The sequence below is a fragment of the Oculina patagonica genome, chromosome 5 (genome assembly GCF_052425735.1).
Source record: "Oculina patagonica isolate OP01 chromosome 5, crgOcupat, whole genome shotgun sequence".
Taxonomy (NCBI): Eukaryota; Metazoa; Cnidaria; class Anthozoa; order Scleractinia; family Oculinidae; genus Oculina; species Oculina patagonica.
Window position 1 is genome coordinate 11745898 of NC_135762.1, and position 16815 is coordinate 11762712.

At 39.3% G+C, this 16815-nt stretch overlaps 2 protein-coding genes and 1 long non-coding RNA gene across 6 annotated transcripts in view; all 3 read left to right on the forward strand.

Annotated features, from left to right (window-relative positions):
• Positions 1-16815, forward strand: part of LOC144655544 (uncharacterized) — a 125200-nt gene that overhangs the window by 99006 nt on the left and 9379 nt on the right. For both annotated transcript variants that reach the window (XM_078515792.1, XR_013571140.1), the window contains one exon: positions 14176-14264. The gene's annotated coding sequence lies outside the window, so the exon portion shown is untranslated. Of the gene's footprint in view, positions 1-14175; positions 14265-16815 lie in introns of those variants that run through there.
• On the forward strand, positions 462-7460 carry LOC144655541 (uncharacterized). 2 transcript variants are annotated; one of them, XM_078515789.1, is made up of 2 exons: positions 462-578; positions 4777-7460. In XM_078515789.1, exon 2 carries the CDS (start codon positions 4834-4836, stop codon positions 5989-5991), a length of 1158 nt encoding a protein of 385 aa, XP_078371915.1. In that variant the 5' UTR covers positions 462-578; positions 4777-4833; the 3' UTR covers positions 5992-7460. The 2 variants fall into 2 exon arrangements, with proteins under 2 accessions (XP_078371915.1, XP_078371916.1); XM_078515790.1 differs by lacking the exon at positions 462-578 and adding an exon at positions 1002-1155.
• On the forward strand, positions 9186-13130 carry LOC144653671 (uncharacterized). 2 transcript variants are annotated; one of them, XR_013570790.1, is made up of 3 exons: positions 9186-9279; positions 11690-11837; positions 12847-13126. It is a non-coding gene; the product is annotated as an uncharacterized LOC144653671 (long non-coding RNA). The 2 variants fall into 2 exon arrangements; XR_013570791.1 differs by lacking the exon at positions 9186-9279 and adding an exon at positions 9847-9903 and having other exon boundaries at positions 12847-13130.

Genomic DNA, 16815 nt, shown 5'->3' on the forward strand with positions numbered 1-16815 from the left:
TTCGTGAACTGTATCTGTCCGTGTAAGAACACACGAAACGACTCCTAGTCTTGCTGCTCTCTGATTGGGCACAAAAAAAAAAACGTTTTGTGGCACCAATCAGAAGCCAGAATGACGGCGTCCTTTTGGAAGTGGTCCGGTAAGAGGTTGTCCCCAGGGGCTATTTGTTTCGTTCTTGACTTTTCTTCACCGATTTTTTTTTCCGACCGTATAGACTTCCCCCCGCCCCCACTAACTGCCCCTGGGTCTCCGAGGATGGGACCATAGTTGCAGGCATGAGTACTTTTGTTGGAGCGATTTTACAATACCGGGCCACTTATTTACATATCTCTGAACGCTTTAAAAACAAAGCATAGTAGAAACAAAAGGAACCATTCAAATTCAATGAGATGCAAATTAGTGGCCCGGTTTTCTACAGTTTAACCCTTTTGTTTTACACCTCAGGGCTGTTCCGCCGTTCCCACGCTCAAGCGTTCCAGCGGTACCCTGCCGGACTCCAGAGACTGGGCTCTAGTGTAATCATTGTCATGGCGGCGTTCATGTGTGTTTGTTGTCGAAGACGTCGCTGTTTTGTGAAGGTAAGAGAGTCTGAAAATCCTTTTAATATCTACCTTAGCTGAAAAATGCAGGTCACCTCATTGCGTGTTAATGAATAAGAATACATGGCTTGAAATAACCACAGGTCAGTCGCTAGACTGTTCACAGCCTCTCTGTTCATTCTAAGCAAAAGCAGAAAAGGACGCGATAGAAAATAGAGAAACAGCGGCTGTTAACAGTCTGGTCAATCGCCGGTCATGACTGGCTATATAAATGTTAGATCGCTCTGACCAGTCAAATTAGTTACCCCACAGGCAGAGCAGACTTTTCAAATCTTCGTGACATCATGGGCTATGATCTCGTACATTTAAGCTTACAGTTATTTCATTTTGTAACGGCTGACTTCGGCTTGATTCAACTTATCGAAAGAAATGCTCTACAAAATACTGAATTACGCATCTTTTTATCCCAAACAGCGATCTACTGTAAGCCAAATATATGAAGTTCACTTACCTTTTATCGTTTGTGTAGTCTTGTGTGGATTGATGGGGTTTGGAGGCTGGTAATATTCCTGGCTTGCCCCCGCCGCCCTCAACTAAAGAAGATGGAATAAACAAGGTAGGCAATTTCGATGGCCTCCCAGCCTCCCAGTTTTAAGCCAATTTTTTCCAATTTCATGCATCACTCGCCATCCATCGTCGGGCAAATTACAAGTATTTAAAAAATCGCTGCAATCGCTCGGTTCTAACGTGCACAAAAGCTGTCATGAATTTCCAAGTTTGTGCGAAATCACCATCATCAGAGGATGAGGACCAAAGAGGTCGATCATAATGCCAATATCAAATTCAAAGAAATCATTAACCAGAAATGAGATTACACGATAGAAACAATAAATGGACAGCTAAAGGCTCTTTTTAATGCTGTTTCCTCACACAATTGAACTGGCAGTTATCCACATAGTCCATTTATATTTTCTATTGTGTAATCTGACTTCTGGTTAGCCATTAATTTGAATTCAAAATTGTAAACATAGTGTAAACCTTGCCTCTTTTCTTAATAATGTTGCTTTTGCTGCATGATAGACATAACACTAAAGCACAAAGAAGGTATTTATCGCTTTTAGGAGTCACTGAGTTGATGTAATAACACCTATATTAAATCAAACCAAATTAAAAACGATAGATGAAAATCAATGATAATCCATGACAATCTATCATGTCAAAAGTGACAAACTTTTACGTTATCAATTGGTCATCGATTTGTTATATCAATCGATTATTTGACATAGATTGATATTGAATGATATCTATTATCATCGATAATAAATTGGTTTGCTCAATTGGCCTGCATCCTCTGACTATTGCGATTTCGTAGCAAACTTGGAAATTCACAGTGGCTTTCAAGTTTTTCAAGTGTTCGACAATTTTTAACTTGCTTGTTTCCCGAGAGGTCCTCCTTGTATAAAAGAACAATGGCGGTCAGTAAAAAGTTTCCCTGTAACCGACAAGTTACCAATGGAAACAGAAAGAGTTGCCCTTGACAACTATGCCGTTGTAGCGTCGATGTAGCGTTGAGACCTTGTCACCAAACTTTGTTTGTGCCTCACTCAACTGATAATCGTAGTATTATAATAGGTTATCTTTGTAACAAGCTTTTAAATCAAAAGTGATGAGGAGTCTACGAAAAAGCAAAAAGCATTTAAGTTAAATGCTAGTCTGAAATTCAGCCGTCCTCTCGACCCAGCCCCCACGGCTGAATTTCAGACTAAGTTAAATGCTTGTTTTACAAATTAATTGAACAATAACAACTATGAAAAAATTATTGTAGAAGCATAAATATTGTCATTGTCTTGCTTAAAAAATAGTATTTTGCTTGATTCTTTTTTTTAAAAAAGAAAACTGACTTTATATGCCAATACTTTTTGCCAATTCTCTTCCTTTCTTTGGACCCTAAAATGACAGAGAAAACTGCCCTAGCCTAGATGATTTATACAAGATACAACAATAATTAATAATATTGTTCCATAACTATGTACCAAGTGATTTGGTTCGAATAATTGCTAAAATCTTTATGGAGTTTGCCTTGAACTATACTTGAAATCAGACTTGAATCAGACTTGAAATGTCCCATTCATTTATTTGATCAACCTAAAGTACCGTAGCTACAATTCCTTAAAAATGTGTTCCCGCACTTTCCCTTTATCCAACTTAGGCTGTTATTCTCACTGTCCTTTTCTGGAAAAGTACAATCCTAGTTGGTTTGGTTTGATAGCATCTGTGAACGAATAATACCAATAGCTAAGTTAATGCATGACCCCAATATTTTTGGAAGTTTTGAGGTAACAAGATTAATATGTTTCATCCATTTTAAGTTTTCATCAGTAATAAGTCCTAAAAACTTACAATCCTTTACCCTATTTTTATATTTCCATCAATTTTAATGTTCATATTTTGATTTAATATCTCTTCGGTTTGAGAGCTAGCAGTCGTCTGGCCCAGAATTGTGCTAAGTGCCACAACATTAATGTCCCGCATTGTAGTCTTTAGCCTGTATCTCTTGTCTTGTGTGTTTATTGTTATTATTATTACTATTATAATTATTATTACGTTCGACGAAGGAGAACGCAAACCTAATTTTGGCCTGTGGTTTTCGATAGCTGGTGTCCTGTGCACAATTATATGCAAAAAAATTCCTCATTCCTGTAAGGAGACCAAAATGTCCACCTCGTATAAATTTTGCACGGGCATGTGTTGGCCAGTAAACTGGCACAGAGTCGAGTATCGTCACCAAGACATGTGAGAAAACATGTGTCGAACATGTGAGCATGTAACGAGAGCAGGCCATGTGAACTTGTTTTTGGATCTCCGGTTTGCGGTGGAGGTTTGAGGAGCTCCTTGCTTTCTTCTTCAACAATTTCTGCCTGAGACTGTCTCTGTTCCATCGCCTTTTAAAGATTAGTTAAATTGCAGAATCAATGCTAATGTGACTCTTCAACCACCCTGGGTGCCACAGGGTTTTTTTTTTGCAGCGACAAAGAGCGGCGAAGCCGCGATCGTTGATAGAGTGGCGAAGCCAGGATCGATCGGCTTCGCGCTCACAAATAGTGTCTTTCCTGTTGCCTAGTTCCTGTACGGCTTTTTTCCCAGGCCTTTGCGGTATTACTGACGTCACTACTTGTTTCGGTGACGTATCCTGGACGAATGGCCGGGGAAAGCCTAGAAAACAGGATGCGCATGCATGGAAAATAAATTTTCATTTGAAGTAATTTTTTCATCCTTTTAATTAGCCGAGAGCCCACCACGTGATCTGCAAATAACTGCCTACAAATAATGGTCTGCCTGACGCATTAGCGTCTGACGGTGATTTTACTACAAATAATATTCTGCTCATGCGTAGTTGTATCCACTTTCGAGAAAAATGGCAGCTAGTAATATTATTATTATTGTTTGATGTGTATACTAATGCGATTGTAACTAATATCTAAAACCATAATTTAATTTAGACTTCTTTGGAGTGGATGCTCAAACAACAATAATAACAACAACAACAACAAGACATAAGATTTTACAGTACATTATATCTCATTTCGTTTGAGTATCCCAGCATTGTGAACATAACATAAAATACTGTGTAGTAGTAGTAGCAGTAGTAGTAGTAGCAGTAGCAGTAGCAGTAGCAGTAGCAGTAGCAGTAGCAGTAGCAGTAGCAGTAGCAGTAGCAGTAGCAGTAGCAGTAGCAGTCTTTATTAAGAGGTTAGTCACAACAGATGTGTGGCTTTGCATTAAAACGTTCCGTTTTTACTTTGGGGAGTATGAAGTCATGGCCTCTTTCTCTAAGAGCTCTGTTACGTTTGTGTGGGAGCAAGTTATAAAATACATGGCCAGTGTCACTTGTGATTCTGTTGAAAAGATTACTGTCCCTATTCTTTATAACATCAGCTATCAAATGATCTTATTTGTATAGCCAAAACGATAGGCTCGCCGAAAAAAAGTGTCAATCCGATCTAATATTTGCCTCGATAGGCGAAGCCCCACACTTCTAATCTATACAGAAATAATGACATTAATAAAGAGTCGAAGAGTTTACCAGGCCTTCTCCTCCTTTACCATGTACCCTCTATAGAAACGGTTTAAATGATTTGCCGTACCTGAGACTTGAACTTGGTAGCCTCTGACGTAAAATTGTTATGATGTACTAAGAACATACCCTGAAACCAGTTTTCTGTTACCATTTCCTTAGGACTATGCAGAAGCATCTTTCTTGACAGTATTAAAAGGTCACTGAACTGCCAACAAGATGCCTTGCAAGGATGTAGAGTGCAACTCTCCTGTTGCTGACAAACTAAACGTTACCCGACGGCATGGGGTGACTGACGAGATAGTAGATAGCAAGCACCACGGAGAAACACCCGGTGGAATAAAGCAGTATGCAAGAAAGCGTTGTAGCATGCGCTTTGGACGATCATCGAATTTCAAGAGCCATGAAAGAGTACATTCAGAAGAGAAGCCGTATACCTGCAAACATTGTAATAAGAGCTTTAGCGATTCATCAAATTGCAAGAAACATGAACGAACACATACGGGAGTGAAACCGTATACGTGTAAGTATTGTGAAAAGTGCTTTTGTGATTTATCAAACTACAAAAAACATGAAAGATCACACACAGGAATAAAGCCATATAGCTGCGAGCATTGTGGTAAGCGCTTTAACGACTCATCAGTCTGCAAGACGCATGAACGAAGGCATACAGGAGAGAAGCCATATACATGCCAGCACTGTAGTAAGTGCTTTAGCAGCTCATCAGATTGTAAGAGCCATGAACGAACACATACAGGAGAGAAGCCGTATGAGTGCAAGCATTGCAAAAGGTGCTTTACGGAGTCATCGAGTTGCAAGAAACATGAACGAACGCATACAGGAGAGAAGCCGTATGCATGCAAGCATTGTAATAAGTGCTTTAGCCAATCATCAGGTTGCAGGAAACATGAACGAACACATACAGGAGTGAAGCCGTTTACTTGCAAGCATTGTAAAAAGTGCTTTAGCAGCTCATCAAATTTCAAAGTTCATTTGAGAGTACATACAGGAGAGAAGCCATATGCGTGCAAGCATTGCAATAAGTGCTTTAGCGATATGTCAGCCCGTAAGAGACATGAACGGAGACATACAGGAGAGAAGCCGTACGCATTCAAGAATTACGATAAGTGCTTTAGTATGTCATCAATTTGTAAGATACATGAGCGAACACATACAGGAGTGGAGTCTTACACATTCAAGTATTGTAATAAGTGCTGTAATCAACAGGCAACAACAGCGCTCATTGACGACAAGTCCCGGATGTTGTTGACTGATGAAAACACAAGCCAAGTTGAAAGCCTCACCTGTTGGATTTGTCAGGAGGAATTTAGCTGTGAGGCATGCATCGTTCAACATTATGATGATCATATGAAATAAAAGGAACGCTCAGGTAGATTTAATTCTAAGCTGCAAAGCCCGGATTTCTTTTGTTGCTGTTTGGAGTGTTTAAGGTTCATTTCAACATAATTTGCACGGAAAAAATGGAATATACCTGTGTATTTTTAATTGTTCTCACCATTCGACTGATTAATATACTGCCATAACCAGTGGTATTATTATCATAGAACATATTTCTGCTGCAAGGCTTCTTTTTGCTCTTTGACATCGTATTCGCAACTTTCAATGAGCCTGTACAGACAAAATTTTTGCCGGAGCGCCACTCAGTGATACGCTGCCTTCACCCCACCCCCACCCCCACCTCACGTTTTCTTCAATCAAGAGTCATGCCTCAAGTTTGGAAACATCCTTCCGAAGCAACACTGGTGGGGATAATAGGAGGGGTATATACCATATTTTGAGCTATTATTTCATTTTATTTCAGTGTTCTATAATGTAACATTAAGTAACTTGTTTGTATATTTTATAGGAAAGGCTAACTTAGTAAATAAGATTTAACTTTATTGTGTTCCATGTATGAACTTTATTCAGTTTTCGTTTATTCTCGAAATTAATGAAGGTAGATAAAAGTAAAGAACACACAAAAGTTGGGCCTTTGTATAAATCTTGTATTGAACTAATGTTAGGGCCGATTTACACGGTACAACTTTGTCGCATGCGGCACGCTTACGACAGGCCTGCGACATGGCTTAGGACCAATCACATGTGCACGACATTTTCGCTAACGGCGTGCCAAACTCGCGTACAATTCTACGCCGCTGCAGTCTTTGTTTCTGTTTTTGTAAAAGAATAAAGACGAAAAGAAACGTTAATAATTTGTGGGAAAGGAAATGACTTAGAAAGGAAAACAGAGCAAGGGCTTTACAGGCAGTTGCCGGGTGAAGTGGAAGCTTGAAGACAAAAAATTACCTGAGATAGTTGTTGTGTTTGAATTAAACGTCCTCCTTACTCCACAAATGTTTTCAAGATAATTTACTTACCTTAAAGAAAAAGAAAACTAAGAAAGCTATAAAAATGTTTTAAGATATTGTTTTCTCCATTTTCACGATAGTGGTTACTTATCGGTTACTGTTGTCCAGTATATTTAAGTTCTATCTGGCAATAATTTGGTTGGGTTGCATGATGTGTCAGGAACTTGACATCGCCATGGCAACGGCATTTTGACAGGCATGTTTTCCCAAATTTGTAATTTTGCGTGTTTCTGTTAATAAAAATTAACTTTAATGGACATATTTTTACATTTTTATGGTTTTAAAGCACATTTTTATTGACTTTGAGTACTTTGCAGTAATTTTGGGTGGTTTTCTGGCATTTTGAAAAAAATTTGAAATCCAAGATGGCGGATCCAAGATGGCCGCTGTTTGGACATTATGATGTAATTGTCACATGATGTAACGTAACCATCCCACGTAACATATACCAAAATAAAGATGTTCGGACATACCATACATCCTATAAGTTTCGTTGTGACTGCTTAAATATTCTGGAAGTAACACAGGGGGGGGGGGGGGGGCTTCCGAAGGCCCCCCCGGTCTGAGAAGGTCACAAAAAAGCCCGGTCTGAATAGGGTTAAGGGCCATGCGTTACTGAAAGGTCTTCCTGATTCTTTTTTGTAGGTAAGAGATTAGCCTCCGTGACTTATTAGTCAGTACGAGATCGTCTGCTTTGAATCACGCAACTAAGTTTAGATTTTTTCTTAGAGATCTTATTTCACATTGCGTTATTTGTTACAGCGAAGGTGGTCTGTAACCTGATAAAGCTCCTTGAAGCCATTGTTATATTTCTGGAATTGTGCCTTAATGTTGTCACCGAGAATTCTAAATGCTTAGGGAAAACGTTTTAATTTAATGCAAACATTTACTTTAAAATAGAGTATTTTCAAGAGTACTGAACTAACAGTGATGCGTACTAAATGTAGCGTTACCGATTTTGCTTTCGCTTCTTTTTTCTATAGAGGTATAAGTGGGGTACAGTAAAATCCCGCGAGTAAAGGTGGATTTCCACTGACGCGTAAATATTTACGTACGTAAAACGTGCATAACGAGGAATCGTTATATCAAAGCTTCCGATATAACGATATCGCCGTAAAATAAGCGAAAATATCGTTATATCGGGGTAAACCAAACATATACTTTTTTACGGGATGAAGAGGCTTAGAATACAGTGTCATTTATTATATATTGTCGTATATCATCGTACAAAAGACTTGCAAAGCTGTTGTAAGAAACGTTAGAGATAACCCCTTTACTGTTATTTTATTGTAGTAAATTCAATAGTTTGCTTTAATTGTGACTGTGAACTGAAAATATCGTTTTATCGGGGAAGATTTTACGTTCAGTGCGCTAAATTTCCATCGGTTATATCGGGAATATCGTTATACCGAAGATCGTTATATCGGGGTTCTGTCCCATACATTTTACTGTAACTTTTGCCGGGACATAGAATATTTATCGTTATATCGGGAGTATCGTTATATCGAGGATCGTTATATCGGGGTTCCACTGTATTGTAAGTGGTAGATGAAATGCAAGGATTCCTAGTATACAGTAAAAACCCGCGAGTAACAACCTGCATTTTCCCAAGTTAGCTTAAACGGAGTTTTACATAAAGTAATTCAGGTAAAAATCTAGGCTCTTTAGGTTCGGGTTAATGGGTTCCTATCACTGCTCTTATCTGCTAAAGAAAAGTTGAAATTGTTGCTGACAGAATTTTTATTGGTATTCAGCCTCTTCCTTATATGAAACTGATTTGCATACCATTTTATATATGTTTATGTGATTGTATCAATAATAGTATTTTATTATTTTCAAAATTAGCATTTACATTGCAACTGGAGCAATAACGCTCCAAGGTTTCTCCAAAGAGGTTCCAAAATTATTATTTTATTTCCCAAAAAGCTAGAGTTGCTCTCAACCCACTTAACGCTGTTGGTTTTCACACTTTAAATACCGTGATTTAACTCAATTTCTTCATTTTTATTTCTTTTCTTGTTTCAGTCAACATGTTATTTTTATTGTTTTTCTTTTCAGTTAAGCCTGGTTCTCATATGATCGCCCCGATCGTCTCTGTCGCTTCTGTCGTTTGCAAAGTCTGAGGTGATTGGAGCAAGCAAACTTTTTGAAGCGACAGAAGCGACAGAGACGATCGGGACGATCATATGAGAACCAGGCTTTAACATGACTTGCATTGATAAGATTATTTCGGCGTTTATCATCGTTCAAGTGGCAGTGGTTCAAGCCAAACCGAATGTCCTTTACAAACGAGGAAGTAAGAGACAGAGAATAATACATGGTTGCGCGTGAGATATGAAATTTCTCTTTGAGTGTTCGAATCGATATCTCACGATTGGGCGCAGCGAACAAGTGAGATATCGATTTAAACACAAGAAGAGACATTTCATATTTCCAAGCAACCATGTATTATTTTGTTATTTTATAAACCTACTAATAAAGAGGTTTTTGACGATTTTCCGAAGATTCCCGATCATTTTTCGAAGATTTCCGAAGATTTTCAAAATGCTGTCCGAAGGTCGTACGAATGTTTCCGAACATTTTCCGAAAAGTTTCGAGAAAGATCCGAAGATGTTTCAAATTAATATCGTTAAACTTTGGTTTATTCAGCATTGAAACATGGCAAATTCATCAGCACGTGATTGGTGATATCAAACACACGTAAAAAATTATCGTAATTTTTCACACGTCGAGATACTGTTTTTCTCGGTGGTCAAAATCCTAATAAACAACCGCAGTTTATATAATAAAATTTATCATATTTCGCTGGGCAACAATGTAAACACTGCATATATTGACCTCAGCATGGCTGGAACAGGTTCATTTATAAGTGAAATGATGCTAGTTAAAAAGCGTTGGCGGCTGGCTGTGATTCTCATCTGTAAGCTGTGATGCATCTGTTTTCAGTGCCTTATTACAGCTTCTTTTTTTTTTTTTTTTTTTTGGGACCTAAAGTCTCTGACAAACTTGCAAAACCGCGCTGCGCGTATTCTAACCTTTTCCAGCTATATATGACACAAAATGCCGGACTTCTCTTTGAACGGCTCGGCTGGAAAAGATTGGAATCTCAAAGGCAAATACAAGAAGCAGCAATGGTGTAAAAATCTCTTAACGGTCTTGTACCAACCTATTTGCAATCTATCTTTACTGATAGGAGTAATATAAATCAATAGGAACTGAGAGACACCGTGAGCAAACTCGCTGTTCCTTTGCCCCGCACAAACAGTATCTAAAAAACAGTTTTAGTTATCAAGATGCGGTGCTTTGGAACAGCTTACCACCTGATTTGCAATTGCGGCAAGCACAAACTCTCAATGGTTTTCGAATTGGTTGCCGAAATCATTTTTCTTAGTCTTAAACTAGCTTTTTAACCGGGCGGGGCCTGGGCCCGGTTCATAATCTGCCTGGGGTTTTGTTTTCGTTTTTTTGTCGGTAAATCGTTCCAGAAGGAGGTCACGGTCACGCAAATTTTGATGTTTCTGGCGATCGTTCATTAAATTGATATTCAAGCGTTTGGCTCAGGGCTTGAACATTCACGTTGCGATTTGACATGTCCAAACTATTTTTAAATGAAAATATGAATTATTTTTCGTGTGTTTTGCAAGTGTTTTTGAGTTTATTTTTGGAATCGAAACGAAAATTGCAAACCCAGCAAAAATTTGTCAAGGCACAGGACACACGTCATCACGAAAAGGGGAATTACCGATCGAATCTCGCAGTTAGAATTACGTGCTTCGAATCACGCGACTTCCCAAATGCTTCTGAAAGCTGTTTTTTGGGGGGAAATAGCAGTTAAACTTCAAGAACTTGATTTTAAAGCTTCTTTAATTTTAACCGAAATCAATTTATGCCATTCAAGTGGTTTGAGTGTAGTTTGTTTGAGATTCGGAACAATATAAAAATTTGCAAGCCCAGGCAGGAATTTGTTGATGCAAGTTTATTAAAGAAAGGGATGACGTGAGTAAGAGAATTTTCGCTCACTGCTACAGTTCACGCAAACTCCGTGAATCTTGCAAACCGCGGACTTAAGTCGTCAGACGACGCTAAACGAAGAAATACAACGGGATGGCCTTAGTCTAGTCTTTATTTTGGCGTGAAATGGACTTCTTTTTAATGTCATTCAACTGGTTTGGGTTTATTTTATTCAACATCCGGAACAAAATAAATACTGCATGCGTAAGCAGAAATTTATCCGGCCAGGCATGTGGTTTAAAACAAGAGATGACGTGATAAAGAAAATTCATGTCACGCACACTCCGTGACTGACGCAAACACGGCTTGTGTGTTTCTCAAGTGACTGCTTTTCTAAAGTTTTTTTACAAAGCGGCTCCGTGCCTTTCTAGCCAAAAAGCTGAAAGAAGTGGTCCAACATTAACCGCCCGGTTATAAACTACTTGAAGTTCTTGTTACTTTTTATAACACACGGCATTCGTGTAAAGCAGAGTTATTTTAACATAGATTTGTATTGTTTAGTTATTTGTATTGTATTTATTACCTTCAGTATTTTATTATTGTATATTTCTGATGAATCTACCGTGTTAAAATAAAGTTACTACCTACCTACCTACCTACTACAGGATTGTAATAAGGTTCTTTTTCTGATAAGAGATGTTTAAACTCATCTGCTTTAAACAATTTTTTTCTTTTTAATTTTTTACCCGAAAAAGATTGCGACTTAAACTGCGATACAGGGGGATGTTATGTGGGAAAGTGCAATTCTCCCTCCTGCGAACGGTGGCAGCGACACATTCCTGAGAGGGACCGTTTGTGCTCCAGCGGGTACATATGCTGCCGAGAATCAATATACTGATCACAGTAAGTGGTGATACTCATACCCAATCGCACTTTTTTGGTACGCTTCGGCGGCATAGATCATGCAGGCGACATTGGTCGAGCCATTGCGAGACCAAAAGAGCCTGATATGCCACCAAAAATTACCAAAAAGGTATGATTAGGTATTTACCGTACCCAAAATTCGGAATATAGCGGAACATTGGTACCTCTGAGTCCATTGTTTCAGTCAGAATGTTTCAGTACTCGTGGGCAAACATTGCGCATTTAGCAAGCGTGCTCAAGTTTAGTTTTGGCGGGAATGTTTTTACTCCATGTACGAACGATAAAACACCAGCTAAAATTAAATTACGGGGCTCTGGTTCATTGGTAAAACCTTTTTCCAATTCATCATACGGTAACACTACTTTACTTGGAAGTGACCGTGATATGGTGGCATATCAGGTCAGTGACTTGATATCGTAGGATATCAGGACAGTAGATCGCGCTTCTGATTAGCTATTTGCGAATTTGGGTACGGTAAATAGTTGAAGTAGTCATTGTTTGCTATTTGTAACTCAACAACGTGGATTTAGATTAAGAACAAAAGCAGACGGTAAAGCCTAATCCAAAGACCATGTAACCCTACCGTGAGAGGCACGGCCTTTTGCAACAGCCACAGCAATTTTGTGTTATGCCACACCTCGCCTGACCCATGATTCTGCAAGCCACAGCTAAAATCATATAGCAGATGTTTCTTGTAATAGTAATAGCCAAGAATTCTAGCCCGACAGCTAAGTCACAACCAACACCATAAGCCTAGCGGGACCGTAGAGTATAGCGATATCGATTTAATTTACAGTTAACAAAAGGAAACCTATAGCAGTTAAATGTACGAAAGTGGCACAGTTAAAAATTTTGATATGAACAACTGTTAAATTATGATAAAATGCTAAATGAAATATCCCTATCTCAGTCTAAGGGTTACAAATCGTACTGGGATTAAATAATCATAAATTTAATAGACTTGTGGCTCTCTTTTGTGTTTCAACAGCGATTATGATCCCTGAAAGAACAGTGCAGCCGATTAACAGTACTGCAGTATCGCCGCAACAATAGTACGAGGCATTTTAGTGTATCGGGGTAGTTATCAGTTAGACTTTGTGTATATCAGGAGACAAAGTCCAAAATAAAGTGTTATCCACATATCGACTCAGGCATTTGACAATGAGGCTCAAGTGGCCCTGGCCATTCAGCAAAAAATGAGGCTCGTTTCAAACAATCTGCGCTCCACCATTACCTATACAGTTCAACTCTCTCTTAACTGACACCTCTTTAAGACAGACACAAGTCATTTTACTATAACTAAACTTCCACCTCCCTAAAACGGACAGTTAGAGCCGGTCCCGACGGTGTCCATTTTACTTGCGCACACCAGTTTTCCCACGTTTCTTGCCGGCTTCATGTATTTGCATCGAGTTCTGGTCTGTTCGATATTATTGTCTGTGTCCTTTAAAATTGGCTCCAGTGATTTCTTTGGTTTTTGTTTTACGACACTCAATTGAAAATCGCTGTGTTTAACAGCATTGAACTGATGTTGCATTGTATGTACAGTGTTTAAAATTAGCGATTTGATTTGTTTTGTTGGATTAATACGATAAACTTGACATTACCAACTACAGTAAGAATAATGATTAATGATTAACTGCAATGAGTGGTTTGCATAGTGAGTACATTGTTTGCAGATCAAATGGATATTTCTCCTTGTTTATACATGTACGTTTCTATTTACACGCTCAATTATTCGATTCTCGCGCTATCAATCGCCTTAAATATCTTATCTACAATATGAATCTTAAATCTCAGACCAACACCTGGGGAATAATTCATAGGATCCGAGTCTGGGAAGACGCCAAAACGGCCAACTAAAAATGTTAGGTACGGTTCAGAAAAATAAACTGTATCGAGATACCTTAAAAACAAATACAATTAGTATTTTACCGACCAGAGAGCAGGAGCACAACAAGAATTCTACAGAGATTTTATTCACGCCTACAACAACATCCCAAGGACCTCTAAAACAAAAATTTCCCAGTTCCCTTGAAAATTTGTTTCGGAAACAATTTCTGTTTCTCGGAAGCAACAAAAAAAAAAATAAAACCGTTTTGTCTCTCAAACGCAGCTTCTCGATATGTAATTGTTTGCTTTTTTCGCCGGAAAGGATATATTTTGGAACCCTCTGGATTCGGACCCCCACCCGATCCAAATCCGCTAGAGACTCAGGGAGGGGGGAGGGGGCGATCAGCGATCCGGTAATCCGACGATCCGGTGATGTGTTGTTCCAGTGGTTCCGAGTTCCCGGCCTCCGGAGACTAGGTTCTAGTGTAGGAATTTCTGTCATGGCGGCGTACATGTGTTGTGATATCGAAGACGTTGTCGCCCCGTTGTGACCGTTGTCGCTGATTTATTGAGGTAAGAAAGTCTATAGGTATGATTGTCTTACACCTAGCTAAACTGTGAAATACAGAGAGGCCGACTTGCTTCTAAATGAATAAGGATACTGGGCATTAAAGAACGGCCGGTCAGTTGTCGGTCAGGATATCGATCACTGGGCAGACTGACAAATTTTAGTTTCATCATAAACCAACATAAACTAAGACTAAAAGCACTAACGAACGAGAAAAAGCATGTCATTTAGTGGCTCATCAGTTATGGGAAGAGATAAATATTGAAAGAACGATAAAGATAAATATTAGAGTTCCTCAACCTGTGTTGTTCATTCACCAAAGGCTGATAAAACATGAACTACGGTACTGACAATTTCACAAATACAATGTATTTTCTATTTTTTGTGTGCAATAAGTAATTTATTTTAGTGCAAGAAAAACTAGAATAGCTCATACACTCTTCTTAAGGGTGAATTAATAAACTCATCGATAGAAATTTGATTTTATTTTTTGCTGCAGTATGCCATTTTCCCGGCGTATCACACCGAACGAAATCGAACAAATTTTTTATCGAAATCAATTGAACGAAATCGAATCGAATTGAACGATTAAATTCGATTTTCTTCAGTCATCGAACAAAATCGAACAACAATTTTTTTTTGTAAGTTCAATTTCCGAACCAAATCCAACGAAATCGAATTAAGTTCGGAAATCGAACTTGTAGCTAAAATTTAAAATAACGAAATTGGAACCTAATGAGCGAGTAAAAAGTTAATGATTATTCCTTAAATGGTTTTGAAATAAGTGACTGGACACGGTATCGTATAATCTTTGTATTTTATTTGATCCTAAAAAACAAAACATAATATTCGAGCAATCTAATATGCCAGGGAATACGTAGTAAGCCATTTATAAAATCGTATGATTGATCTAATTATAAATACTCAAATACAACCCCCGGCGTATCGGCGTATCGTATCAAGTGAAAACTGTATTTTAGAATTACATTTTGTGAATAAAACTTTATATGATTAACAATAAACTATTCGTCTCAGACGTCCGTGGACAAGGGGTTTGCTAAAAGCAGGCCCGCGGCCCACGGCCCGCGGCCCACGGCCCGCGGTCCACGCGGCCGGCGGCCCACCCCACGGCCCGCGGCCGGCGGCCCACCCACGGCCCGCGGCCCGCCGCCCACCATAAGCTTAATCAAATGAAGAAAATTCAAAGTCGAATTCAGGAGCCCGTCGAACGTGACCACACTTGAAAAGGAAAATACTTCAGTCTTACCAACATTTCAGCTCATAATATGAACACCATGACGTATGGCTGGTCTTTGTATTTGTTGACAGAATTCTTCTAAAACACGGTTTTACCATGCATTTTTGTGTGACAACAAGGACGTGCGTGCAGAACGTTCGTAGCTTAGTAACCAGGCATTCGATCCGACGTCAATATGAGACTGGGGCGAGAACGAAGAAGCATTTAACAAGATGGAGGCGATGGAGGCGTTATTCGGGCGGCTATCCACGATAAAAAGAGATTTGGGAGTCATCCGTAGAGTCATAATCAGTTTGGCGAATGCCACAAAGTGCAAAAAGAGGGACAATAGTCATGATCCCGTCTACTACGCGCACACGCGAACTTGTGTTCTCGCCGGTAGAAAATGGGCCATGTCGGCACTCAAACAGCTTAGGGGTAATTCACGTTCGATCGAGAAGAAGACTCCTGAAGATTCGACTTTGGATTTTTTTGATTTAAGATATAGGGGGCCGCGGGCCGCGGGCCGTGAGGTGGGCCGCGGGCCGCAAAGTGGACCGCGGGCCGGGGCCGCGGGCCTGCTTTTAGCAGAACCCGTGGACAAGGGCTTTTTTTCGGCCCGCTTTACGGACCGTTGGTTTTAGTCTGCGGTTCAAAAATTCTGGTCGCGTGGTAATGTTTTTGTGGCTCTGCGGTTTGCAAAACACTGATCACGTGATGCTATTTCGTTCAAAACAACCAAAATGGCATCACGTGATTAGTGTTTTGCAAACCGCAGAGCCACAAAAACATTACCACGCGACCAGAATTTTTGAACCGCAGACTAAAACCAACGGTCCGTGAAGCGGGCCGAAAAAAAGCCCTTGTCCACGGACGTCTGAGACGAATAGTAGCATTGCACATGGGGATGAAGGTGCACGCCATATGTGACTTGTTTAACCATAATTTTATTGTTGTTAGTGACAGAATTATTTCTCCATTTTGACATAAAAAGTATGGAAATAAAGGAAACATAACTTTAGATGGCTGGATCGATTGAGGCATTTACCTGGGCATTTATTCCCTGTGATCATCAAATGAAGGAAAACTGAACATTCGCTCGATTCAGATTATATCGTTATACGAGTTAAGTCGCTTGCTTTGGTGTCGTTCGACGACCAAACTAAATCGAACGTCATCGGACTTTATCGAACGTTCGATTTGCATTTATTTTGTTGTGAGTTCGATTTCATTTGATGACCGCACAAAAATCGAATTTAATCGTTTGATTAAGTTCAATTGCATTCGATTGAGTTCGAAAACCGAACAGTCGATTTAAT